General features: G+C 55.8%; 3 protein-coding genes and 2 long non-coding RNA genes across 5 annotated transcripts; 4 read left to right on the top strand and 1 right to left on the bottom strand.

The window, feature by feature from the left end:
• Positions 1-1,633: 1,633 nt before the first annotated feature.
• On the top strand, positions 1,634-2,689 carry LOC132078598 (uncharacterized). Its single transcript, XR_009419277.1, has 2 exons — positions 1,634-1,823; positions 2,301-2,689. It is a non-coding gene; the product is annotated as an uncharacterized LOC132078598 (long non-coding RNA).
• An 18-nt stretch (positions 2,690-2,707) lies between these two features.
• Positions 2,708-3,462, top strand: LOC132078780 (COMM domain-containing protein 4-like; the record flags this gene model as incomplete). Its single annotated transcript, XM_059481106.1, has 3 exons — positions 2,708-2,770; positions 3,014-3,048; positions 3,147-3,462. Coding segments are annotated over 3 exons (414 nt in total), but the record flags the coding sequence as incomplete, so codon positions are not given.
• Positions 3,463-5,144: 1,682 nt separating this feature from the next.
• LOC132078778 (COMM domain-containing protein 4-like) lies at positions 5,145-6,081 on the bottom strand. Its single transcript, XM_059481105.1, has 4 exons — positions 6,078-6,081; positions 5,837-5,895; positions 5,559-5,593; positions 5,145-5,460 (listed from the first exon to the last, which is right to left on the bottom strand). The coding sequence occupies exons 1-4, from the start codon at positions 6,079-6,081 to the stop codon at positions 5,145-5,147; spliced, it is 414 nt and encodes a 137-aa protein (XP_059337088.1).
• A 910-nt stretch (positions 6,082-6,991) lies between these two features.
• LOC132078607 (uncharacterized) lies at positions 6,992-11,964 on the top strand. Its single transcript, XR_009419279.1, has 3 exons — positions 6,992-7,676; positions 8,586-8,686; positions 11,852-11,964. It is a non-coding gene; the product is annotated as an uncharacterized LOC132078607 (long non-coding RNA).
• A 645-nt stretch (positions 11,965-12,609) lies between these two features.
• On the top strand, positions 12,610-19,359 carry LOC132078777 (steroid 21-hydroxylase-like). The gene is made up of 10 exons (XM_059481104.1): positions 12,610-12,796; positions 13,164-13,253; positions 13,778-13,929; positions 14,401-14,496; positions 14,769-14,876; positions 15,533-15,619; positions 15,978-16,163; positions 16,850-17,010; positions 18,016-18,119; positions 18,708-19,359. Exons 1-10 carry the CDS (start codon positions 12,610-12,612, stop codon positions 18,953-18,955), a joined length of 1,419 nt encoding a protein of 472 aa, XP_059337087.1. The 3' UTR covers positions 18,956-19,359.
• Positions 19,360-26,568: the final 7,209 nt, after the last annotated feature.

The following is a 26,568-nucleotide window of genomic DNA, read 5'->3' as shown; positions in this document are numbered from 1 at the left end:
ACCCACCCAGCCCTAAGTGGCAACCCTAAGTGGCATCCCGACTCTGGGGACACTGGAGGCCTGAAGCTCAACATCCACCCTCCCCCTCACCCTGGCTCTCAGCCCAGCACCTGCACAAAGGCCTCCTCACCTCCCCTCAGGCAGCTCCAGGGGCTGGCAATAGCCACTGGACTCCTGCCCCCCCCCATCCCAAAAGGCACTCTTGGGCTGGTTCTTGGGCCCTAGAACCCTCTGAGCCCCCACACCCTCAGCCCCTTGTTGGTACCACAGGGCAGGGGCTGGGAACCCCCAGGCATAACCTGCAGGCCCAGTGCTGCAGCTCCATGCCTTCCTCCCATGGCATTTATCTAGCCTCAGCATTTCCACCACTCCACGTTGTTTTGGGCCTGGCTCATGCCAAAATCATTATTCCACACCCTGGGGTTTTATGTCCCCACTGCTCTCACAACTGGTGCTTCAGCCCCAGTCCCACAACCCTTACCGAATTAACATGAGATATCTAGTAAAGAAAACAAATCAAACCAAAAAGATGTATTAAAACGGGCAATAATAAAATAACACAATTAAGAAAAAAAACATTACAAGTATAAACAAAATAAAGTAATAAAAATACAAAAAGCAAGCTTTATTCCTTGTATTCTGAACATTTCTTTAAATCCAGAAACCGCGAAACGGCTACTTTCCAGCCCCCAGTGACAGCAGGCAGTGCCCCCCCCCCCCGCACCGCGCCACTCCAGGCCCCACACCAGCCGCCGGCTACCCGAGCCACGCAGGGCGCGGCAGAAAGAACTGGACACGGCCGGCCCCAGATACGGCCGCAGGCGTCGCGTCCGTGCTCACCAGCGCTCCCCGGATCAGCTGCCGCGGGGGTCCCGTCCTGGCGCAGCGCCGCTCCTCGGACCGCGCATCCGCAGCTCCCGTCGCTCCCAGCTTCACCGCCGAACTGACGCCATCGCGCCCCAACGCCCGCTATTTATGCCCCACGGGCGGACAGCCAGCCAATCACAACCCGAGGCAGCGCCTGCCGGCTCCACCAATCCCAGCCCGCCCATTCCCGCCGCGCTCCGCTCCGCGACTCCCCGCGGTCCCCTCAAGCGCTGCTCCCGCCGCCGCCATTGCTGTGGCCGCGTCCGCCCGCTGCCCGCCGCCTGCCCGCTTCCCTGGACCAGAACCTGATCCCGACCAGGACCTGAACTGGAAGCTCCCGGCCGCCCTTCCCGTCCGCAACAGCGCCTGCCGAGGCAGCGGCAGCGGGGACGCTGCTCCGCCGGCTCCCAAAGCGGCGGTGGCGGGAGCGGCGCCTCAGACGTACGGGCGAGCGGGGCCAGTCTGAGGCGGCGAGCCGCGACTGAGCGGGCTGAGATCGGCGAGACCGCTTCCGGTTTGAAAGGGCGGCTGTGATTGGACAGGGCGGACGGAGAAAGGCGGGCCGTGATTGGCAGGCTTAGGAGCCGTCAGGCTGAGGCCCGTGGGAGCGTGGGGCGGAGCTCGGGCTGCCCGAAGGGCTCGCAGGCGGCGGCGGCGGCGGCGGCGGCGGCGGCGGCGGCGGCGGCGGCGGCGGCGGCGGCGGCGGCGGCGGCGGCGGCGGCGGCGGCGGCGGCGGCGGCGGCGGCGGCGGCGGCGGCGGCGGCGGCGCTCGCCAAACCCCCGTCCCCTTCTCCGGCCTTCTCTCGTGCCCAGGTCCCGGCGAAAAGACCCCCGCAGAGCCCCTACCGGAGCGCCCCATCGGCACTCGGGGCAGGAGGCGGAGAGGAGTGTAGCCCGGGAGGAGTTCCGGGTCGTCTTTGCGGCAGCAGGGCGGACTAGGGAGCGGCGGCGATTTGGTGAGGAGAGGGCTCGGGAGCGGGGAGGGCGTGCAGCGCCCGCTGCGGGCTCTGGGTGCCTCTTCTACCGCAGTGCTTCCGCTTCTGCGGGGACTTGGCCTGCCCCGACTGGCCGAGATCAGCACCCTGGCCAAAGTTAAGTGCCCGCGTCCCCCTGCCCGCCCTCCGCCTGCTGCGGGCCCGCTGCTCACCCTCGTCGTCGGATGTTATAGATGATAAAACAATATTGGCTTTCACATTCATAGATTAGCTTTTTGCATTACAAGTATTTTGATATGGTAAAACTTATACTTACTTTTAACTGCTTTGTATAGTGTAATATGCCAGTTTATGTATGCACTGTATATTTCATATGAATAGTAGCCTGATAAATATATCGTAGGCTTTAGCAAAATGTTGAAATAGAAACTAAAGTACTTCTATGTAACTAACTCAGAAAATGGTGTAAAGCAATTATTCTGTTTCTTATAACTGCAGACTGCCCCTACCAAGTGATAATAGTGACAAAAAGAGCTTAAGCATCCAGGAAGCATTTATCGACTCTTATCGGTATTATCAGGGAGTGCGAAGCAACAGGATAAAACTACAGGAAGAAATAAAATGTGTAGACCTCATTTACAGAATGTTCTGCAGACAAGTCAGAGGTTAAAACCAAACAAGAGAGTTCCTGGAACATCAAAAAGTCAAAGGAATGTTTGAATAATGTGTAAGTTAATGAATATGCATGTAACCTCAGCAATGTAACAGTATATAGTGAACATGTTTTTAAGCTACCTCTGTGCTCTTTGGCTGTGTGCTAAAAGCATCCCAGTGCTGGATTATTTTGTCCTTTTATCCTTTAATAAACTTTTAAAAATTTTAAAGAATGAACTCTGTTTATCACATCAGTGAAGCTTAAGCTGATCTGCATCCAGGTGTTTTGGGACCTGCTGGGGCAGGCCATTGAGGTAAGTGTGGGGCTACTGCAGTGGAGGCCAAGTATTTCAACACAATAGCATAATCAGCAACGTTAATTAATTTTGTGTTCCTCATGCAAGCCTCAGCCTTAAGAACTCTACCAGCCTCTAATAGGATTAATAATACGCATAGTAAGTGTTACTAGTATTAATATTTAGGTAAGGATTGTTAGTGTTAACACTGGTACTAAGTATGTTAGCTGGTATTTACTGTGAAGCTCTGCTCTCCCACAGTATGACAAGGTCCTGAAGCTGTTCTCAGGTGCACAGTTAGGTGAGCACTGCTGTCCTTACCACGATCGCCCGATGGAGCCATGCTCCAGAGACGGGCAGCAATGAATCTGCAGGTGCCTTCCCAAGGTGACAGAGCTCGCCCTCCTTCCCATCTGCAGTCAGGGGATGTGAAGGCAACCATTGCTGTCCTCGGCTTCATCATCTCCAGTGCAGCCAAGCACAGCATAGACAATGAGTCTCTGTCAAGTGAGCTGCAGCAGCTGGGACTGCCCAAAGGCAGGGGAAGCCCTCAGGGTGGCACCATCAGCCAGACCTGCTGGGATGTTGCTTACAGTTCCCAGCCCTGCCTTCTTCACACCCAGATGGAGGGCAGGCTGCCTGCTGTGCTGTCCTCCATCACCTCCCTTCTGTACCATCCGTCCCTGGGGGCTCCTCAGGTGCTTTGGTGAGGTTTGGCAGCTGCAGGTCTGGTGTGAGCAGAGGGATTCTTCTCTTGTCTCCCCTCATAAGCAAAGCATGCCAGCCAGCTGTGCTGTTTTACATGTCACTGACCCACAAAATTGCAGGAGACTGAGGACTCGTAACAGGTGCAGGACAGGTTCAAAAGGAACTTGGGACAAAACCTCTGTCTTTGTCAGTCCAAAGGGACAGCAGAGCTCACATCTGCTCACAATAATCCTCTGGAGAGCGGAGCAATGTTTGTATGGAAAGATGACTGGGGGTAAAATCAGTGGAAACCGAGTTACATTTGTATCCTAACAGGATACAAATGTAGGATACAAATATCCTACATTTGTCCCCTATAATGGGACAGAAATTTTAGGGTAAAATACAGGAAAACAGTAGTCTTTTGCATCTGCATATCAGCTGTTGAAATTTTGGGTTCAATTTCTTGAATCACAAATGTCATAGGATTCCTCCCAGATGGCAGCTGCCATGAAGTATGGCTCTTCTTGGTCTTGAGTTTCAGGGGCTGTTTCCAAAGTGACCTACAGACATTGGAATGAAATCATTATTTACTGTGTAAAGGAATCGCTCTCCAAAGCATCAGCCAGGGTCTAAATGTGCCATTCTGCCTTTTAAAAGTACCAACATCACAGGATTTTTCTCAGATTAAAGTTTCCATGGAGTCGGATCTCTCAAGCCTGGCCCTTGAGAATTGTGGGCCTCCTGTGAACTGGTCTTGCCAGAAGGGCTTACTGAGTTTTCCACTGTGTGGAAAAGAGATCCCATTTGGAGCCTGAAGCCTCGTGTTTCCTGTAGGATTTCCACTCCTAGAATTGCACACTTTGAAGGATTTCTTATAGCTGAAGTTTTCTGGGAGCTAGGACTCTGGCTGGATTTGGGTCTCTGGACTCTCAGGTGAAGTGACCTTGAGACACTAGGGCATGCAGATTTCCTTGCTGTTGAAGAGCTATTGTTCGCACCCAGGAGCCATGGTCTGAATGGGGGTGTCACCTCTTAAATTTGCAAATGTAACAGGATTTCTTCTAAATGAATGGTGCTAAGAACATAAGGTCTGGCTGGCTTTCGACTTAGAGGCGCCTCCTCTAAATTGGTCTTCAGATGCTAGGTTGGAAAGTGTTCCTACATATGCCAAATAGCCCTTGCTATGCAGTTAATAAGCTTCAAAGTACCATGGAGTAGCTGCCCCTGCAAAGATTTTGGCAGAGCCTGGTTGTGGTGCCCCATTCCACTCCACCCCCCTTAGCAGGTCCTTATGGTTGTATGGGGAATCATTGTGGAGCATGCCAACCCAGCTCCATCCTGGGAACAGCACCTGTATTTTACCCTAAAATTTCTGTCCCATTATAGCTCCTGTTAGGATACAAATGTAACTCGGTTTCCACTGATTTTACCCCCAGTCATCTTTCCATACAAACATTGCTCCGCTCTCCAGAGGATTATTGTGAGCAGATGTGAGCTCTGCTGTCCCTTTGGACTGACAAAGACAGAGGTTTTGTCCCAAGTTCCTTTTGAACCTGTCCTGCACCTGTTACGAGTCCTCAGTCTCCTGCAATTTTGTGGGTCAGTGACATGTAAAACAGCACAGCTGGCTGGCATGCTTTGCTTATGAGGGGAGACAAGAGAAGAATCCCTCTGCTCACACCAGACCTGCAGCTGCCAAACCTCACCAAAGCACCTGAGGAGCCCCCAGGGACGGATGGTACAGAAGGGAGGTGATGGAGGACAGCACAGCAGGCAGCCTGCCCTCCATCTGGGTGTGAAGAAGGCAGGGCTGGGAACTGTAAGCAACATCCCAGCAGGTCTGGCTGATGGTGCCACCCTGAGGGCTTCCCCTGCCTTTGGGCAGTCCCAGCTGCTGCAGCTCACTTGACAGAGACTCATTGTCTATGCTGTGCTTGGCTGCACTGGAGATGATGAAGCCGAGGACAGCAATGGTTGCCTTCACATCCCCTGACTGCAGATGGGAAGGAGGGCGAGCTCTGTCACCTTGGGAAGGCACCTGCAGATTCATTGCTGCCCGTCTCTGGAGCATGGCTCCATCGGGCGATCGTGGTAAGGACAGCAGTGCTCACCTAACTGTGCACCTGAGAACAGCTTCAGGACCTTGTCATACTGTGGGAGAGCAGAGCTTCACAGTAAATACCAGCTAACATACTTAGTACCAGTGTTAACACTAACAATCCTTACCTAAATATTAATACTAGTAACACTTACTATGCGTATTATTAATCCTATTAGAGGCTGGTAGAGTTCTTAAGGCTGAGGCTTGCATGAGGAACACAAAATTAATTAACGTTGCTGATTATGCTATTGTGTTGAAATACTTGGCCTCCACTGCAGTAGCCCCACACTTACCTCAATGGCCTGCCCCAGCAGGTCCCAAAACACCTGGATGCAGATCAGCTTAAGCTTCACTGATGTGATAAACAGAGTTCATTCTTTAAAATTTTTAAAAGTTTATTAAAGGATAAAAGGACAAAATAATCCAGCACTGGGATGCTTTTAGCACACAGCCAAAGAGCACAGAGGTAGCTTAAAAACATGTTCACTATATACTGTTACATTGCTGAGGTTACATGCATATTCATTAACTTACACATTATTCAAACATTCCTTTGACTTTTTGATGTTCCAGGAACTCTCTTGTTTGGTTTTAACCTCTGACTTGTCTGCAGAACGTTCTGTAAATGAGGTCTACACATTTTATTTCTTCCTGTAGTTTTATCCTGTTGCTTCGCACTCCCTGATAATACCGATAAGAGTCGATAAATGCTTCCTGGATGCTTAAGCTCTTTTTGTCACTATTATCACTTGGTAGGGGCAGTCTGCAGTTATAAGAAACAGAATAATTGCTTTACACCATTTTCTGAGTTAGTTACATAGAAGTACTTTAGTTTCTATTTCAACATTTTGCTAAAGCCTACGATATATTTATCAGGCTACTATTCATACGAAATATACAGTGCATACATAAACTGGCATATTACACTATACAAAGCAGTTAAAAGTAAGTATAAGTTTTACCATATCAAAATACTTGTAATGCAAAAAGCTAATCTATGAATGTGAAAGCCAATATTGTTTTATCATCTATAACATCCGACGACGAGGGTGAGCAGCGGGCCCGCAGCAGGCGGAGGGCGGGCAGGGGGACGCGGGCACTTAACTTTGGCCAGGGTGCTGATCTCGGCCAGTCGGGGCAGGCCAAGTCCCCGCAGAAGCGGAAGCACTGCGGTAGAAGAGGCACCCAGAGCCCGCAGCGGGCGCTGCACGCCCTCCCCGCTCCCGAGCCCTCTCCTCACCAAATCGCCGCCGCTCCCTAGTCCGCCCTGCTGCCGCAAAGACGACCCGGAACTCCTCCCGGGCTACACTCCTCTCCGCCTCCTGCCCCGAGTGCCGATGGGGCGCTCCGGTAGGGGCTCTGCGGGGGTCTTTTCGCCGGGACCTGGGCACGAGAGAAGGCCGGAGAAGGGGACGGGGGTTTGGCGAGCGCCGCCGCCGCCGCCGCCGCCGCCGCCGCCGCCTGCGAGCCCTTCGGGCAGCCCGAGCTCCGCCCCACGCTCCCACGGGCCTCAGCCTGACGGCTCCTAAGCCTGCCAATCACGGCCCGCCTTTCTCCGTCCGCCCTGTCCAATCACAGCCGCCCTTTCAAACCGGAAGCGGTCTCGCCGATCTCAGCCCGCTCAGTCGCGGCTCGCCGCCTCAGACTGGCCCCGCTCGCCCGTACGTCTGAGGCGCCGCTCCCGCCACCGCCGCTTTGGGAGCCGGCGGAGCAGCGTCCCCGCTGCCGCTGCCTCGGCAGGCGCTGTTGCGGACGGGAAGGGCGGCCGGGAGCTTCCAGTTCAGGTCCTGGTCGGGATCAGGTTCTGGTCCAGGGAAGCGGGCAGGCGGCGGGCAGCGGGCGGACGCGGCCACAGCAATGGCGGCGGCGGGAGCAGCGCTTGAGGGGACCGCGGGGAGTCGCGGAGCGGAGCGCGGCGGGAATGGGCGGGCTGGGATTGGTGGAGCCGGCAGGCGCTGCCTCGGGTTGTGATTGGCTGGCTGTCCGCCCGTGGGGCATAAATAGCGGGCGTTGGGGCGCGATGGCGTCAGTTCGGCGGTGAAGCTGGGAGCGACGGGAGCTGCGGATGCGCGGTCCGAGGAGCGGCGCTGCGCCAGGACGGGACCCCCGCGGCAGCTGATCCGGGGAGCGCTGGTGAGCACGGACGCGACGCCTGCGGCCGTATCTGGGGCCGGCCGTGTCCAGTTCTTTCTGCCGCGCCCTGCGTGGCTCGGGTAGCCGGCGGCTGGTGTGGGGCCTGGAGTGGCGCGGTGCGGGGGGGGGGGCACTGCCTGCTGTCACTGGGGGCTGGAAAGTAGCCGTTTCGCGGTTTCTGGATTTAAAGAAATGTTCAGAATACAAGGAATAAAGCTTGCTTTTTGTATTTTTATTACTTTATTTTGTTTTTACTTGTAATGTTTTTTTTCTTAATTGTGTTATTTTATTATTGCCCGTTTTAATACATCTTTTTGGTTTGATTTGTTTTCTTTACTAGATATCTCATGTTAATTCGGTAAGGGTTGTGGGACTGGGGCTGAAGCACCAGTTGTGAGAGCAGTGGGGACATAAAACCCCAGGGTGTGGAATAATGATTTTGGCATGAGCCAGGCCCAAAACAACGTGGAGTGGTGGAAATGCTGAGGCTAGATAAATGCCATGGGAGGAAGGCATGGAGCTGCAGCACAGGGCCTGCAGGTTATGCCTGGGGGATCCCAGCCCCTGCCCTGTGGTACCAACAAGGGGCTGAGGGTGTGGGGGCTCAGAGGGTTCTAGGGCCCAAGAACCAGCCCAAGAGTGCCTTTTGGGATGGGGGGGGGCAGGAGTCCAGTGGCTATTGCCAGCCCCTGGAGCTGCCTGAGGGGAGGTGAGGGGGCCTTTGTGCAGGTGCTGGGCTGAGAGCCAGGGTGAGGGGGAGGGTGGATGTTGAGCTTCAGGCCTCCAGTGTCCCCAGAGTCGGGATGCCACTTAGGGTTGCCACTTAGGGCTGGGTGGGTGGATGGGACAGCTTCTAGAGATACTGAAATTGTAATGATGGCAGTAACTGATTTGTGGCCTTATCAACAGCCCCAAGGTGCAGTGAGAAGCATGAGCAGCTTTTAGCTGCAGCCAGTAGGAAGCTGAGGAGCTGGAGCTGAGGCAGCAGACCTGGAGGAGACAGAAATATGGTAGGGTTTGGTGTAAAACCCCCGTGGGGCTGGGATAGGGATTGCGGAGCGGGGAGGTGAACTGCATGGTTGGAATTGAAATTGCTGTAAGAACTGTGATCAGAGCTCAAGAACGAGAGCTAAAAGAAAGATCGTGTCCTGAGAAGCACAAGTAGTATTGTGTGGCACTACTGTGAAGATTTAGAGCAGAAAGTGTAAAAGAAGAGCTGGCAGTTAAATAAAGCTTGTGGGACTGGAGCTGAAATCACTGGGGCCGGGGTGGGGACTGCAGTGCTGCAGAAAGAGTCACTGCTACAAGGGATACTCACTGTGGATCTGAGGACTAATCGCAGAATGGGACACAGAGCTGGAAGAAGAGAGCTGGCAGTAAAATAAAGCTTGTGGGGAAAGAGCTAAAAGGGCTGAGATCACTGGGCCTGGTCTTGTCATTGTGCGACTGGAATTGCGGCAAAACACATCGCAGCAACCTTAGGGCTGGTACCTGAGACTGTAGCCTTCTTGCGCCGAGATCACTGTAGGCCCGTGACATGGGTGCAGGGGCTGGGTATTGCCGCTAATAGTAGATCCGGATGTGCGGGGTGGCGAAAGGGAGGCTGGAAGCTTGCGCCTGTAAACCCCGTCGATGGCAGAATATTGTCTGCGCCTGTGATGGCACCTCTTGGGGCGCACTGTGGGGCTGGGAAGTGGACTGCGGGGCTGGCAACGTCAATGGAAATGGCAAAGGCACTAGACCTGTGAACGGGGCTGTGGGCATCCAGGAGAACTTACGCAGGGGGTGGCAAAGTGACTGGGGACTGCTCGCTGGGGGCTAAAATCACTGCAGGGCTAGCATATGGGTGGTGGCGTGGGCTTTCGGAGGCTGGTGCGGGAGCTGAATTGTTTCCAAGCTGGAGCCAAGAGCCAGATGCTGGCATTTGAAGCTGGAAAAACACAGAGCTGGAGCTGCAAGAAGAGAGCTGGCAGTAAAATAAAGCTTGTGGGACTGGAGCTGAAATCACTGGTGCCGGGGTGGGGGCTGCAGTGCTGCAGAAAGAGTCACTGCTACAAGGGATACTCACTGTGGATCTGAGGACTAATTGCAGAATGGGACACCCAAAATCCACCCTGCCCTAGACACCCAAAATCCACCCTGCACCCCCCAAATCAACCCTGGGATCCTCACAAACAACCCCTGGGACACTCCAAATCCACTCAAGAACATCCTGATCCCTCAAATTCACCACGAGACACACCCCCCCCCCCCCCCCCCAGACACTCTCTACTCCCTGGGACCCTCTGGCAGCCCCCAAATGTAACCTGAAAACCTCTCCCTCCCTCCCAGGAATCCCCCAAACACCAACTGGGACCCTCCAGACTGCCCTTCCACCAGTCTACCCTGGAACACCAAATTCCACCTTCAGAATCCCCACAAACACTCTCTGGAACCCTCAAACCCCCTCCAGACCCCCTAAACCCACCCTCATACACCCCAGAGTGCCTGGGAACCTCACCCCCTCCCAGGACCCTCCAACCCCCATTAGATGCCCCCAAATCCACCCCAGGATCTCCCCTGGGGTCCCTCACCACCTTCTGGATCCCCCAAATCCACCCTGCGATGTGCAAACATCTGCTCAGAAGCCCCTGGGACCACCCAAATCCACCCTGGGCCCCCCTAAAGACTCCCTGGAGGCCCCTGGGACCACCCCTACACAAAGCCCCCCCTCCACACTGTTCCAGCCCCACCACGTCCTTGCCTTCCCCCCAGCACATGGCCTTGTCCTCCTGCAGTGTCCTTGTGTGCCTCCTGATGTCCTTGCGTCCACCCATCCCCCAGGGGATGCATGTCCCCTGTGCCCCTTCCCCTGTGGTGGCACTGGCGCCCTGTCCCATTTGGGGGTCCCTAGAGCACTGTCTCCATGCCCCTAGGCTTTGTGTCCCCTTTCCCCACAGTGGATGTTGCCAGGGGGGTGCCCTCCAAGTCCCCACGCTCAGGATCTCCCCAGGATGTCACCCCCTTGTCCCCCTTCCTGGGGTGTCCCCAAGGTCTCCCCAGGGTGATATGGCCCCAGGTCAGGATGTCCCCATCCTGTCTTCCCATGTCCTGATGTCTCCCACAGCCCCCCTCCATGTCCCCTACGCCCACCCACATCATTCCGACTCCTGTGCCTTCCATGACCCCGATGTCCCCATGTCCCCCATATCCCCCTCGTGTCACCACGTCCCCCATGTCCTCCTATGTCCCCCAACATTCCCCGTGTCCCCCTGTGTCAGCTGGTGCTGCAGGGGGACCAAAGATGGTCCAAGGGGAACCCTCCTGTGGGGGTTTGGGGTGGGGGTGGGGGGGCTGGGAGGGTTCTGTGGGCAGTTGGAAGGGAGCTATGGGTACTCAGGGGGTGGGGGTGTCCAGAGGGGCTGTGGCAGATCCTGGGGGTGGCTCTGGGGGCTTAGGGAGGTCTAGGAGGATATCTGTGGGTGCTAAGGGGACGTTGTTGGGGCTCAGGGAGAGCCCATGGGGCTGACAGGTTTGTAGTGGCGGGGGGTCTGTGGCCTCCATGGATGGAGGGCTGTGGGAAGTGCTATGTGGGGGCCCCTTCCCCCAGGGGGAGGTCTGTCAGGGTATGGGGAGAGGGTCACTTGATACTGGGGCCCACTACCCACTTTGAGGGGTACAGGGTGTTTGAGCTGCCAGTGGCTGGATTTGAAAGGACCCTGTGCCCTGAGAGTGTGTTTAGGGGGTTTCTGCCCCTGGGAGATGCTGCCAAGGGGTCAGGGGATGCTGAGGGGCTTCAGTGCAGGTGATGGAGGATTCATAACTGTTCTCACTGCCCACTGCATCCTCTTGCTCCCCAAGGACCTGCAGCTGGCCCAACACCTGCAAGGGCCCCAGAGGGGGAGCGTCTGATGGGGGGCACCCCCGGGATCCCCACACCATGGCCCAATCCCTGGCACCCACCCACAGGAGCCCCCCTCCTGACACTTTCACATCCCTAATCCTATTGGGGGGTCCCTGAGAGATCCCCACATTGAGACATCCCCCACCTGGAACTCCCTTCTCAATACCCCTCCTGAGGGCCCCCACCATAGCACCCCACAAACTCCCCGGGCAACACATCCCCGGGTGGGGGTCCCCTTCCTGACTTCAGCACTTCTCAGATTATTGTGAGTCCCCACCTGTAATCATTCCAGGACCCGGGAACTGGAGGGACATCATCCCCCAAGGGGACATCCCTAGGACTCACACTCTATTGGAGACCTCCCTCACTTCTGCTGGACCCCAATAAATGTCTCTGATCCTCAAATGCTGCTGCTAGAGTGAGGGAAATTGGGGGCAGGCACCTGTGAAGGAGGCTCTGGGTGCAGGGACTTAAGGGGGGGGGGTGGGAGCACCTCCACGAGGGCTGTGGGAATTGGGATAGGGGATATTTGGGGAGGTGAGGAGGAGGGTGAAGCTTAAAATGTCCCCTTAATAAGGTGGTGTTTGGAGGGGCAGGGCTTGAGGGGGCACTTTTATAGTGGTGGGGTCATTTTGGGGGGTTAGGGATTAGAGGTTTGCTTTATGGAGGAATCAATGCATCAGGAGTCAGGGATCCCGGGGCAGGGACTTCGGGTCTGTTTTATAGAGGATGGGGGGCTGCCTCCAGGGCAGGGGCGTAGGGCTCCCCTTTACAAAGGCAGAGCGGCCGGTGCGGGGCAGGGCTTGACGTGAGACGGGGCTTTAAGCCTCCCGTGTGAGGCCCGAGCCTCGAGGGGTGGGGTTTTAAGGGGCGCTCTTTATGGGGCTGGGCCCAGGGTCCACTTTTATGCTGGCGGTGGCGGGTTGTCGTAGTAGGGTGCGTGTGCGCCACCTGAGAGGGGCAGGACTTAGGGGGTGGGGCTGCATGGGGCGTGGTTGTGGGGTTCCCCAATATAAGGGCTCTCCGGTCCGCCCCCCCACCCCGCGGGCCATGGCGGCTGCGGCGCTGCTGCTGGGCCTGCTGTCGCTGTCGCTGCTGTCGCGACTGTCGCGGCGTGGCGATGGGCGTGGCCCGCGCTGGGGCGTGCTGCACCTGCTGCACCCACAGGGGGCGCTGCACCTGAGCCGCCTGACGCGGCGGCACGGGCCCGTGCTGCGCCTGCGCGCGGCGGGCCGCGGTGAGTGCGGGATCCCCGACCCCAGCCGAACTTGCCCGGAACCCCCGAACCCGACCCTGACCGAGCTGCCCGGGACCCCCGAACCCGACCCCACCCCAGCCGCCCGGGACCCCCGAACCCGACACCAACCCAACCGCCCGGGACCCCACAGCCCCCCAAACCCCCCTCCCTGCTCCCCAGGGACTCTCCGAGCCCCCAACTCTGCCCTTTCCCCCTGCGGTGGGGACCTCTCCTCAAACCCCCCCAAACCTTTCTTGGGGCCCTAATCCCCCGATGCTCTCCCCAAAATCCCACGCCAGGAACTCCCCACTTGGTTTGGGATCTCCCCCAGTTTTGGAGTACCCCCAGCCCCTCCTCTTCCCTGCAGAGGTGCTGGTGCCGAGCTCGGTGGCGACCATCCGCGAGGCGCTGGTCCGGCACTGGGGGGACTGGCTGGGGCGCCCCCACAGCTATCTGGGTATGGCGGCGGGGTGGGGGGCGGTTGGAGGGGTTCCTGTGGGGTTTGGGGAGTATCCTGTGTGTAGTGAAGCCCTTCGGGGGATTTGAAGGGAGTCACTGTGTGGTTTCTGGGGTTCTCTGTGGGGCTCGGGGAGGGTCTCTAAGGGTTTGGGGGGGCCCTGTGGGATGGCAAGTCCTTATGGGTTTTGAGGGCGTCCCTATGAGATTGAAGGGGTTGTTACGGGATTGGGAGGGGGTCCCAATGGAGTTGGGGACATGGGTACTGGGGGGGGGGGGGCAGTTCTGGAGGGGTGGGTTGTCTGTAGGGGCTAGGGCAGTTTCTAGAGGTCTCTGCCCCACCAGACACACCCTTCAGCCTCCAGGGCGGCATTAGGAGGGTCCCATGGAGGAAGCGGCTATGGGGTTGAAGGAGGCTTTATGAGGTAGTGGGGCCCTGTAGCACACCCCTGGTGTATTGGAGGTGGGTCCCTATAGGGGCTGGGGGGTTTCTGGGGGTCCCTTACTGCTCCTGCCCAACCCCAGGGTTGCTGGTGTCACGGGGGGGCCGGGACCTGGCACTGGGAGACCCCTGCCCTGGCTGGCGGCAGCAGCGGGGAGCAGTTCGGGGGGCACTGGCACGGGCTGGGGGGCGTCTCGGGCCCCTCCTTTGGCTGCAGGGCCGGGAGTTGTGTGAGGTGAGACCCTGAAACCGACTCCTGCCCAAAATGATCCTTCTGCAACCCCGACACCCCCAAAACTGATCCTCCCAGCATTGCAAAACAGATCCCCACACAATATTGACCAGCAAAACCCTGGCCAATGCACCCCAAAACTGATACCTTGAGCCTCACTCCCTTCACCCAAACCCCACCCATGCACCTTAACCATGTCCCCTGCATCTGGAAACTGCCCCCCAAACCCTACCCCCTGCACTCATCCCCCAATCTCTGCATCCCAAACCTGATCCCCAAACCCTGCACCCGCATCACTGTCCCCCAAAACTTACCCACCCAAACCTCACCCTCTGCACCCCAAAAGGGCATTATCCCTGTGAGTCCCCATAACTCCCTCAGAGCTCTGCACTTCTCTTGTGCGACCCCCTAAACCAGCCTTGGAGTCCCCCTTTATTTGCTCTGGGGCTCTCTCTAACCTTCTCTTTCCCCCAGGAGCTGCGTTCGTATGGGGAGGCCCCCCTGGACCCCTTTGAGGTGTTCACCTTCCACACCTGCAGCACCATCGCACGCCTCCTCTTTGGGGAGCTGGTGAGGATCTGGCAGGGGGCCCAGGATGGAGACAGGGGTTTGGAGGAGGACCCCAGTTTTTATGGGGGCCCAGGGTTTGGGGGGGACCCAGGAGTCTGTGGAGGGAACATCCAGCTGTTTGGGGGGACTGACCAATTTGTGTGTGGGTGGCAGGGGTTTGGGGGCACATAGGAATTTGAGGGGACCCGAATGTCTGAAATGATGTTCGGGGTGTTCTGGGGGATCCAGAGACAATTGAGTACTGGGCAGTACACAGGTGTGTTCTCCTCCAGGTGCCCCCTCCAGGGGAGCTCCGGGCCTTCTCACGCTGCCTGGGGGAGCTGCTTCAGGTCTGGGGGCACAGCAGTGTTCGGGTGCTGGACCTGCTGCCCCTGCTGCGGGTGAGCCTGGCAGCTCCTGGGGGTGGCTGTGGGGCTGTGGCCTTTTTGCTGCATGAGGGTCTATGGAGCCCAGAGCTATAGAGCCCTATGGGGGCAATAAGGGAATTGTGGAGATCTACAGGGGGACTATGGGCCCTTGGGGGCCTGGGAAGGGCTGTGAGTCTCAGGGGGATTATATGGCCCATGGGAGAGATATGGGGCTGGTGGGATTATATGGGGTTGGGAGTGAGGTTATAGCATCTGTGTGGGACTGGAGAAGGGTATGGAGGGCTGACAGAGAGCTTATAGGGTCCATAGAGAGCTTGGGTGGTGTCTGTGGTACTGGGAAGGGACCCTATAACTCTAATGGGGCTGGACAGGGGTTATAGTGTTTGTGTGGGGCTAGGGTGAGTGTTACAGGGTCTATGTGGTGTTGAGGATCTCTGGGCCTGGGAGGGGCAGTTGTGGGGGCTGTATAGGGCTGAGGTGGGGTAAAGTGTCTCTGTGGTGCTGAGGATGCCTGTAGGACATTGGAGGGGTCTGTATGGCCCAGGGGAGCGGCCATAGGGTATCTCTGGGGCTCAGGAGACTCAGGCAGCATCTCTGGGGGAGCGGGTGTCTCTCTGAGGTCAAAGGTTTCTTGGCGGTGGGGGTCCCCATGGAGTCCCTGTGCGCAGGCCCTGCCCAACCCGGGACTGCGGAAGCTGCTGCAGCTTGTCCAGCACCGTGACATGTTTGTGGAGACCCAGATCCAGCGGCATCAGGTGGGGAGGCCCGGGGAGCTGGGAGGCAGCCCGAGGTCAGGAGCGGTGCAGTTGGAACAGAGCCTCAGGGGAAACCCAGGGCTTTGGAAACTACATGGGGGTCTGGAAGGACTCAGGTTCTGGGTGGAAACCAGGAGTTTGGGGGCTACCCAGGGGCTTGGGGGCACCCACATATTTTTGGGGAAACAGAGGTTTGGGGGGACCCAAGGGGATGGGAGGAGCCGGGGGTCTGGGAGGCTTGTAAGGCCTTGGGGAGGGCCAGGGGTTTAGGTGGACTTGGGGATTTGGAAGAGACTCCCGTGTTTGGGGGCAGCTGGGGATCAGGAGAAACCCCCAACACGTGTCACCCCTTTGCCAGGCGTGCCCCTCCCCTCCCCCGGACTCAGTTCTGGGGGCACTGCTGGGGCGTAATCCTGGGGCACGGGAGGGCCCCCTGAGCCCCCCCCGGCTGCACATGGCGCTGGTGGACCTGTTCATTGGGGGAACCGAGACCACTGCGGCGGCGCTGGGCTGGGCTGTGGCCTTCCTGCTGCACCGCCCCGAGGTGAAACACATGTCCCTCCATGTCTTCCATGCAGCCCTGGGGGGGTCCTCTGTGTCCCCAGGGGTCCTGTGTCCCCCCCTACATCCTGTGTTCCATATGTCCCTCATGTTCCCTTCTCCGTGGGTTTCCTGCTGCTCTGCCCCCAGATGATGTGGAGCACCCTCTGTCCCCTGTACAGTGCCAGGGCTCCATGTGTGTACTTGGGGGTCCCATATCCCCACCTGTGTCCTACATGTCCCCCACGTCCTCCTCCCCATGGCTGACACTGTGCCCTTGCACCACCCTGAGGTGCCCCATGGATCTCTCAGACATTTCAGAGCTGTGTCTGTGTCTCTATGTGGCTCCTTGGTTTGGGGTTTCCATGGAGAGGTGGCTCAGGGTCCAGGGATAGAGGGTCCTAAGAGAGAGATCTGGGGGCTCAGGGGTGTCCCCAAGGAGGAGGGAGGAGCAAGTCTGGGGTGGGGGTTGGGTCTCAGGACAGGTCTGGGGAGGATCTGGGAGTTCAAGGGGGTTGCCAAGGGAGAGGGCCAGGCTTGAGGATGGTTTGGGGTCCCAGGGGCAGGTTGGTGAGTTTGGGGGGGTCTGGGGTTCTGGGGAGTCGCCCTGTCATCCCATTGCCACTGTGTGCCCCCTGGGATGCACCCCCTCCCCTGGTGCCCCATGGCAGACATGGCACACCTGTGCAGCTGCAGGTGCGGCTGCGGGCGGAGCTGCAGGGGGCACAGGGACCACCCGGGCCAGGGGACATGGGGCGCCTGCCCCTTCTTCAGGCCACCGTCAGCGAGACCCTGCGGCTGCGACCCCCTGCGCCCCTGGCGCTGCCCCACTGCGCCCTGAGCCACACCAGGTACCAGGGCAGGGAGGAGCCGCCACCGGCCAGCCTGGGTGAGGGGCAACCACCACAGAACAGGAAGGGTCCACCTGGTATCATCAGTAGGGTCCGGGAGAACCCAGCAGAGCCCATTAGACCCCAGCAAGTCCCGCTAAGACCCATCAGGTCCCAGCATGGCCCGGGTAAGACCCGAATATGCAGAATATTTACCAGTAGGGCCCAGTAGAAGTAGGCCCACAGTAGACTCCAATAGACCAGTACAGTCTGGTAAGTCCTTGTAGGACCCAGTAGGCTTCAACAGGGCCCAATAAATCCCAGTAAGACTCATTAGGTCCCAGTAGGCCCCAGTATAACCCCAGTACATTCCACTTGCCCCAGCAGGTTCTGGTATGACCCCAGTAGACCCTAACAGACACTCAGTAGATCCTAGAAGATTCCAGAATAGCCTCAGTAGGCCCCAGCAGAGCCCAGAAGATCCCAGCAGGAGTTCCCAATATATCCTAGTAAGTCCAAGGTAGCCCCACGAAACCCCAGTAGACATCCAGTAGCCCCCAGAAAAGCTCACGATGGGTCCAGCAGTTCCCAGTGAGCCCAGTAGACCCCAGTATGGCCCCAGTAGACCTCGACAGATAGCCAGTAGATACCAGAGAGCTCCAGTAGGACTCCACCAGATCCCAGTATGGCGCTAGCAGATCCCACCCAGTGTGCCAGTAGACCCCAAATAAATTCTAGTAGGTGTCAGTATGGCTCCAGTAGATTCCAGTATAGCATCAGCAAATTCCAGTAGGCACCTAATAGATCCCAGGAGACCCCAGAGAGCCCCAGTAGACTCCAACAGACACCCAGTAACTCCCAGCAGCACCTACCAGATCTCAGTATAGACCCTGTAGACCCAAACAGACATCCAGTCATACCTAGTGAGCCCCCAGAGAGCCTCAGTAGGTCTCAGTATGGCCCATGTAACTTTCAGTAGCCCCCAGCAGACCGCAGTCTATCTCCATGCACCTTGTCCCCTTCCAGTCTTGGGGGGCTCCCCGTGGCAGCCGGCACTGTCCTGATCCCCAACCTGCTGGCAGCCCAACAGGACCCTGACATCTGGCAGCACCCTGAGGTCTTCCTGCCCGGTATGTGGGTATGCCTGCACTCTGAGTGCCCCCCTGAACTCCTGGGTTTCCTCAAACATCAAACTGGGTTCCCCCAGCCATGGTGTTTTCCCTGATTCCTGGGTATCCTGGGAACACCTTTGTGTCATGAGTGTCCCCCCCCCCCGATGCCTGAACCACCCCAACCCCACACCCCCTCCCCCAAACCTGTGGTTACCCCCCACCATCCCCATTAGTTCTCCCATATATCTGTGTACCCCCCTCAAAACCTGTTCCTCCCCTCTACCCCCCTGCCGAAACCCCTGAGACCCCCCTCAGGTGTCTGAACCCTCCCCAAACATGTGAATCCCCTCTGTCATCCTGGGGTCTCCCCCGAATCTTAGGCTCCCTCTGAGCCCCTGGGTCACCCCAAACCCCCATGTTTCCCTTCTGAACCCCAAAGTCCAACCTGGGGAACCCCCAGGCACCCTCCAAACTTGTGGAGGTCCGCCCCTAAGTCCTGGGTCCCCCCATGGCGCCCGCTCCCCCCAAGCCTGTGGGTCCCCCCCCGGAACCCCCCGATCCTGCGGGTCCCCCCGCACCCCTCGGAGCTGACCCGCCGCCCCCCAGAGCGGTTCCTGGCGCCGGGCGCCCCCTCGCAGTCGCTGCTGCCGTTCGGCTGCGGGGCGCGATCGTGCCCGGGGGAGGGGCTGGCGCGGGCCGAGCTCTTCGTGTTCCTGGGGCTGATCCTGCGGGAATTCCGTCTGGAGCCGGGCCCGGAGGGACTGCCGGGGCTGAGGGGCTCACCGGGCACGGTGCTGCGCTGCCCCTCCTTTCGCCTGCGTATGGTGCCCTGCCAGCCCCCGGGCTTACCCTGACCCTGGCCTGACTCCACTTGACCACTTTATTACTTTTCTGAACACACTGTGACTCACCTGAGGTTTTTTTGACCCTTCTTGAATACACCTGACTTCACCTGAGCCTGTGTGACACTGCCTGAACCTGGCTGACCGTGACCCCCTGACTGACCCCACCTGACATCGGCCTCACCCCTGCCAACCCTATGCCGCACCTTGACACCGGCTATGACCCCAGCTGTGACCCTACCTAACCCCATCTGACTCTGCTTGAACCCTGCGTGACTCCATCCCAACTCACCTGACACCTGACCCCTGCGTGCCCCCATTCAAAACCAGATAGCTGGGTCTCTCCCGGATGCCTGAGTCAATGCAGTGTGGGAGGGCCCCATTTATCTCCTCCTAATAAAATTTGTGCTTTTGAACCCACAAGTCCCGGCTCTTCCTGGGACCCCCTAAACGTCCGGAACGCCCGAAGCCCAGCCTTGCGCCCACCCTGACCGGCCACTCTCGGCACCCGCCACAGCCCTCGGACAGCATCAGAAGATAGCGGTCTGGCTGATTTGCACTTCCCCGCTCCGCAAAGCCCTCCCCGGAGAGGCTGCGGTCCGGGTTGGGCTCGCAGCCCTGCGAGATACGGCGGGTTTGTGCGGGGCGCTGCGTTCTGCTGATCTGACTGGCAACAGGCGACTCAAAGCATGAAGCGCTCTGATTGGCCGAGGCCTGGTGTGCCTGGCAACCGATTGGCTTAGAGCTGTTGGGGGCGGGAGGGGAGTAGAGCGCCGTCCCCAGAGCGAGGGCCTGGAGGAGCGGGCGCTGCAGGGTGGAGTGCCCGCTCCGAACATAGCGGGGGCACTCAGGAGCACTCACCCGGCGCAAAAACCCGAGGGAGAGAACAGCGAGGAGGGGCAGGGAGGGAACGAGACCGTCCGCGCCCCTCGAGTCATGTGTCGAAATGGGGGCAACGGCAAAGGAGGGGTAGGCAAGGCAAGGGAACGGAAAGGTTGGTCGGTGAGGAAAGGCAAAGGAGGAAGAGGCAATTCAAGAGGGCACCAATGCAAGTGTGGGTTAGGTAAGGCAAAAAAAGGAAGGGTACGAAACGCTATGCAAGGGAGGGTTAAACAAGGCAAAACAACAGAGGAGAAGGCAAGACGACAGAAGGGAGGGTTGGTAAAGGCAACACGAGGAAAGGGAGGGGCAGACAAGGGGTCCAGGCAAGGCAAGGGGAGGCAGTGGAAGCCAAGATAATGGAAGGAAATGGAGAGGTAGGCCAGATAAGGCAGTACAAGGCAACGGAGGGGTTGTTACCTGAGCTATCCAGCTGCAGGGTAAATGTTCAAAATAAACATTGGACCCTCAAGGGAAGAGTCTGCAGGGTGCCGCACCGGTCCCGGGGCCCCCCGCCCCGCGGGTGCCGCCCGCAGCTCCCGCTCCATCATCCCCACAGCCCCTGCGCTCCCCCCGCCCCGGTGACATAACTCAGGTTTCCCACAGGGTCCGCATGATTTGCGGAAAAACTCCACAACTAGTAAAAGTCGTGAAGTGGGTATGTATCTTTATTCAGCGTCGGACGCATGCAGGATAACTCCTTAAAGAACATGCGCGCAATCAGAGAGTCCAAACTCCCCTTTTTCCCCCAGCCTATTGCATATGCATTAAGTTTTGCAATAGGTTCATGCATATTCATCGCATTACAATTAGTTAATGTCAGTCCTTGAGCAGAGAGCTCGCTGTTTGTCAGTTGTGTCCTGCAGCCTCAGTTTTGGCTTGCTTCTTATTTCAAGGTCCAAGGGGCCCCTCTTACCTTCCTCTAGCTTGGAAGCTCACATTCCTTTCACCTTGTTTGAGACAATTTTGAGAGCTACAGGCTTTTTTGAACACAGCAAATTTAACAGACTAAACAACTTAAACAATTCAAAACAGCATATTCCACTTAAATCTGAAGTTGATTTCTAACCCAAGTTAATTCCTAACCTCATGTCTCATTTGACAGGAGATGAAGGATTTTTAGGGATTTTTTTTTAGGACTATTGAGGGTAATTTTAGGACTTTTTATGAGTTAGGGTATCTTTAGGGCTTTTGAGGGAATTTTAAGGTATTTTTTGGGGTAGATTTTTTAGAATTTTAATGAGTTTTGTCCGGAGTGAGTCCCTGTGTGTTCCTTGCCAAATTCGATGACTCTAACGACTTTTGTGTCCAAGTTCTGATTGTTCCTAGGGTCCTGTACCACGCAGATGAAGAAGTGTATCACCTTTTTGAAGAACCCAACCAGCTCCACAAAAGAGAAATAGTAACAGTTATAACTATCGCAATGCTGCTGGGCCTAGGAACAGCAGGAACGGCCACGGGAGTCTCAGCCTTGGTGACCCAGCACCAAGGACTGTCCCAGCTGCAGGCAACGATTGACGAGGACCTGCAGAGGATCGAGAAATCCATCTCCTATCTAGAGAAGTCGGTCTCCTCACTCTCAGAAGTGGTCCTACAAAACAGGCGAGGTCTGGACCTCCTGTTCATGCAGCAAGGGGGCCTGTGTGCCGCCTTGAAAGAGGAGTGTTGTTTCTATGCAGACCACATGGGAGTCGTGAGAGACTCCATGGCAGAGCTCCGAAACAGACTGGCTCAGAGACAGAGATACAGGGAAGCCCAACAGGGTTGGTTCGAGTCCTGGTTCAATCGATCGCCATGGCTGACCACCCTAATTTCTACCCTAATTGGTCCATTGGCAATGCTACTTTTAGCTATCACCTTCGGACCATGCCTGCTGAACAAACTAGTCTCATTCGTTCAGACCCGCCTAGAACGGGCCAACATCCTGTTCATAGGCCGACAGCAAATGCTGTGACCAGAGACAACCTCATGCCTCATCTCAGTACCTATGAGTATGACTACTTCGTTCATTTGTAAAAAAGGGGGGGGAGATGTAGTGGATAGGGTCGGGCGGTCGGAAAATCTCGCGATGTTACGGAAAGCAGCAGAGCTCCTCTCCCCCTAACTCCTAGTGATAAAGGATCACCCAAGAATGTTGTCCCCCCTAACATTAGTAACTTTCTGCTCCTTACTAACCAATTACAGTAAAGTAAGACCCCCTGACGTAGGGAAAAAACTTTCCCAGTATAAAACCCGATGAGGCGGGACAATAAAGGTCTTGAGCCGTCCACCACACTGGTGTCTGCGTGTGTTCTTGGCCCAAGTGACCCTGGGCAGTGGGTCGTCGTGCCGTTTCCTCAGAACCAGGTCACCTCGCCTTGCATCTGAAGGCGACAGTTTTGGGGTAGAAGGAAAGGCAAGTCTGGCACCCCATAGTTTAAGGGGCAGACGAAGAGCTGTGTAGGGAAGGGAACACCCCACATGACCTTTTTTCACCTCCTCCCCTGCTCCAAGGTCTAGCAGCCCCCCACGCGACCAGCTGCTTTCAGAGGGTTACCCAGGCACACCTGCACAGGGAGCTGCTAGTCCACAGGGGCTAACGGGGGTATCCCAAGCATCCCTCTGGGAGCTATGGTTGAAGCATCCAGCAGGGACTAGGGAGCTGCTAGGCCAACCTGGGCGTAGAGCATCACTTTGAGAAAATGCCAAGGGAAGAACCCTCTTGCCAAGGGGCAGCACCCGAGCAGGCTAGGCAGCATGTACTACTGATGTACTACTTAGTAATCACCAAGGAATAATTACATAAGTTAACAGCAAATTACCCAATTTAGCTAGATGTGTAACCTTAACACAAAGTTTTATGTTTTACCAGTTTTCTGTTCTTCTGCTCCAAGTAGTTGTTGCAAAAAAGAAAGCGCTGTTATTTTTCTGTAGAGTTTTCTTCTATAACAAGCCCTTTACTGCCCTTGAATCTGAGCCAGAGAAGCCAAACAGCTGCAGCTGCTCTGAGGGCTTGGTGGGATTCGCCCCCTCCCTTTTCCTGGGTGCCATGGGAACGAGAGGCGAGCACAATCAGGGGTATATTAACCCCAGCCTTGGCTGAGGAGCTTCATTCCCTCTCTGGGATGTGCTGGGGTAAGAACTCTCCTCTCATTTCATTGAGGAGGCTCTTTCAGCTTATCTCAGCTTGTTTTCAGCAGGTGTTTCTGGGCATCTAAAGCAATAGAGGCTTGGAAGAGACTGAAGAAAACAGCATGGAATACAGGGAGTATTTAAGTTAACAATTTCGGGTTTTGTGTTTAGGGGTGGTAAAGTGCATTTGCAAGTTCTGGTGTTGTTCTTGTTTTGTTTTTTATTATTTTTTAGGAGGAGTAGATCTTCCAGAGGCTCCCAGTTCTGTCAAGTATAACACTTTGTTCAGCAGATTCATCATGTTGTCACAAGAGGGATCTGCCTAGTGTCAAAGATGATGTTTGAGATTGAGGCTTCAGGCGAGTTAAGGGTTGTGACTAGGAGAGGGAGGGTGAGCAGGTATCCAGATAGGAGTTATTGTGGGTGGGGGGAGATTTGAAGGCAGCAGGGTGAGAAAGGCTGTTGATTTGAGGACACATTCCCCCCCCCCTCCCTCCCCCGCCAAGAGACTTCTCAGAAGCCTAGCAGAGGTTTTCACATGTCTTAAAGCACACAAGGTGATCCACTGCACTCACAGGAATGCCATTTAACTTTGCCTTTCTCTAACCCAGGTGCCACCCCTAATGAAGGCCACAGCCTTGGAATCAGGATGAAGCTGGAGCCTGAAGGAGCCAGGCACACTCAGGAGAGGGCAAGTAGCTGCCTTGCTGGGATTAGGCCCACATAACTCTGAACTCACACTTTGGTTTTGGTTTTCTTTATTGTAGCTGACCAGAGGCTAACAGGTGATCATGGGGCCCTCCGAGGCAGACTCATTGCAGGTGCAACATGGATTCCCATCACCTATCATCCAAAAGATAAGTCGGGGGCCACAGCCTGGAGATGGGAGAGTAGCAGGTTGGGAATCCCTGGGACAGATTTAAAAACTGGCATGTATGTAAGCATGTCGCCTTATATTGTGTGTACTTACACTCTATGTGGACTTGCACTGTATGCATCAGCTTATATTGTGTGTACTTACATTGTACCACTTATGATCGCAGCTGCCCTGCCCTGGCACGTAGTCACAGTTAGGTAGAACAGTTATAACAACTTTACTGTTCATCTGTCTTTCGTGGGATTTTGGGTAGAAAATTTATCAGTCCAGAGTGGGGACAAGTCCTAGCTGTCAGCCACCTGTTGACCCTTCCTGTTGACTCACAGGTCCTCGTGGCTGCTGTTTTCCCCAGGATCTGCCATTTACCTCAAGGAGCGGCAGCCAGAAGATGTGTCAAAGCACCTTCTTCAGCATCTCAGGTAAGGGCCACAGTGAGCATGTAAGTGGAAGGAGTATGTGTGAGAGCACGTGGCTGTGTCTGTCTGCTCGTCTCTGTGTGTGTGAGCGCATGCTGACTGGATTTAACCTTGTGTGTGTGACTTTTGCTTTCCAGGTTTTGCAACTCCTTGTTAAATTTAGAATAAAAAATCCCCAGCTGCCTTCCACCCTGGCTGATTTTTTTTTTGGTCCCGGCCAAGTAAAAACCCAGAAAAATACCACAAGATAGGCTAGAAAAGAACCAAAAAACCAAGAAAAAAAAACCCAATATGGGTGAGAATACCGAGAAAAAAACCCCCAAGATGGGCAAGAAAAAAATGCAGAAAACACCCACAGAAAACCAAGAAAAAAACCCCAGGATGGGCAAGAAGAATCCCAGAAAAACAATGCTACATGGACCAGAAAAAACCCAGGAAAAACCAGAAAAAAAAACGGAAAAAAAAGGGAAAAAAATCCCAAGATGGGCAAGGAAAAAAACCCCCCCAAAAAAAACCACAAGATGGGCAAGGAGAAGATCCACAAAAAACCCAGAAAAATCACAGAAAAACCCCCAAGAAGGGCAAGAAAAAACCCAGAAAACACCCACAGAAAACCAAGGAAAAAACCCCAAGATGGGTGAGAAAACTCCCCGGAAAAAAAACCAAGATGGACCAGAAAAAACCCTTAAAAAACCAAGGAAAAAAAAAAACAAAAAAAAAACGGAAAAAAACCCAAGGATAGGCAAGAATACTCCAGAAAAAACCTCAGAAAAAATCCGCAAGATGGGCAAGAAAAAACCCAGAAAAAAACACAAAAAAAAACCCCAAGATGGGCAAGAAGAAATCTGGAACAAACACCCCAAGACTGGCAAGAAAAAACGCCAAGATGGGCAAGAAAAAACTGACGTAAAACCGGCCGCAAAGCGCGACTGTCGTAAAAGGTGCCGTAAAGCGCGACTGTCGTAAAAGGTGCCGTAAAGCGCGACTGTCGTAAAAGGTGCCGTAAAGCGCGACTGTCGTAAAATCGGCCGTAAAGCGCGACTGTCGTAAAAGGTGCCGTAAAGCGCGACTGTCGTAAAAGGTGCCGTAAAGCGCGACTGTCGTAAAAGGCGCCGTAAAGCGCGACTGTCGTAAAATCGGCCGTAAAGCGCGACTGTCGTAAAACCGGCCGTAAAGCGCGACTGTCGTAAAATCGGCCGTAAAGCGCGACTGTCGTAAAAGGTGCCGTAAAGCGCGACTGTCGTAAAAGGTGCCGTAAAGCGCGACTGTCGTAAAAGGTGCCGTAAAGCGCGACTGTCGTAAAATCGGCCGTAAAGCGCGACTGTCGTAAAAGGTGCCGTAAAGCGCGACTGTCGTAAAAGGTGCCGTAAAGCGCGACTGTCGTAAAAGGTGCCGTAAAGCGCGACTGTCGTAAAATCGGCCGTAAAGCGCGACTGTCGTAAAACCGGCCGTAAAGCGCGACTGTCGTAAAATCGGCCGTAAAGCGCGACTGTCGTAAAACCGGCCGTAAAGCGCGACTGTCGTAAAAGGTGCCGTAAAGCGCGACTGTCGTAAAAGGTGCCGTAAAGCGCGACTGTCGTAAAAGGTGCCGTAAAGCGCGACTGTCGTAAAATCGGCCGTAAAGCGCGACTGTCGTAAAAGGTGCCGTAAAGCGCGACTGTCGTAAAAGGTGCCGTAAAGCGCGACTGTCGTAAAATCGGCCGTAAAGCGCGACTGTCGTAAAAGGTGCCGTAAAGCGCGACTGTCGTAAAAGGTGCCGTAAAGCACGACTGTCGTAAAGACAGCCGTAAAGCGCGACTGTCGTAAAAGGTGCCGTAAAGCGCGACTGTCGTAAAACCGGCCGTAAAGCGCGACTGTCGTAAAAGGTGCCGTAAAGCGCGACTGTCGTAAAAGGTGCCGTAAAGCGCGACTGTCGTAAAATCGGCCGTAAAGCGCGACTGTCGTAAAAGGTGCCGTAAAGCGCGACTGTCGTAAAAGGTGTCGTAAAGCGCGACTGTCGTAAAAGGCGCCGTAAAGCGCGACTGTCGTAAAACCGGCCGTAAAGCGCGACTGTCGTAAAATCGGCCGTAAAGCGCGACTGTCGTAAAAGGTGCCGTAAAGCGCGACTGTCGTAAAATCGGCCGTAAAGCGCGACTGTCGTAAAAGGTGCCGTAAAGCGCGACTGTCGTAAAATCGGCCGTAAAGCGCGACTGTCGTAAAAGGTGCCGTAAAGCGCGACTGTCGTAAAATCGGCCGTAAAGCGCGACTGTCGTAAAAGGTGCCGTAAAGCGCGACTGTCGTAAAAGGTGCCGTAAAGCACGACTGTCGTAAAGACAGCCGTAAAGCGCGACTGTCGTAAAAGG

This window comes from Ammospiza nelsoni, chromosome 12 (assembly GCF_027579445.1).
Source record: "Ammospiza nelsoni isolate bAmmNel1 chromosome 12, bAmmNel1.pri, whole genome shotgun sequence".
Taxonomy (NCBI): Eukaryota; Metazoa; Chordata; class Aves; order Passeriformes; family Passerellidae; genus Ammospiza; species Ammospiza nelsoni.
This window is presented reverse-complemented; position numbering and strand designations above follow the sequence as displayed.

Excerpts from the sequence above, each read along its gene's own strand:
- LOC132078778 (XM_059481105.1), bottom strand. Across the intron at positions 5,594-5,836 it reads TGCTGGGGCAGGCCATTGAG|TATGACAAGGTCCTGAAGCT; the intron begins GTAAGTGTGGGG and ends GCTCTCCCACAG. Across the intron at positions 5,461-5,558 it reads AAGCTGTTCTCAGGTGCACA|AGCTCGCCCTCCTTCCCATC; the intron begins GTTAGGTGAGCA and ends CCAAGGTGACAG.
- LOC132078777 (XM_059481104.1), top strand. The coding sequence starts at position 12,610 with ATGGCGGCTGCGGCGCTGCTGCTGGGCCTGCTGTCGCTGTCGCTGCTG. Across the intron at positions 12,797-13,163 it reads CCTGCGCGCGGCGGGCCGCG|AGGTGCTGGTGCCGAGCTCG; the intron begins GTGAGTGCGGGA and ends TCTTCCCTGCAG. Across the intron at positions 17,011-18,015 it reads TGCGCCCTGAGCCACACCAG|TCTTGGGGGGCTCCCCGTGG; the intron begins GTACCAGGGCAG and ends GTCCCCTTCCAG.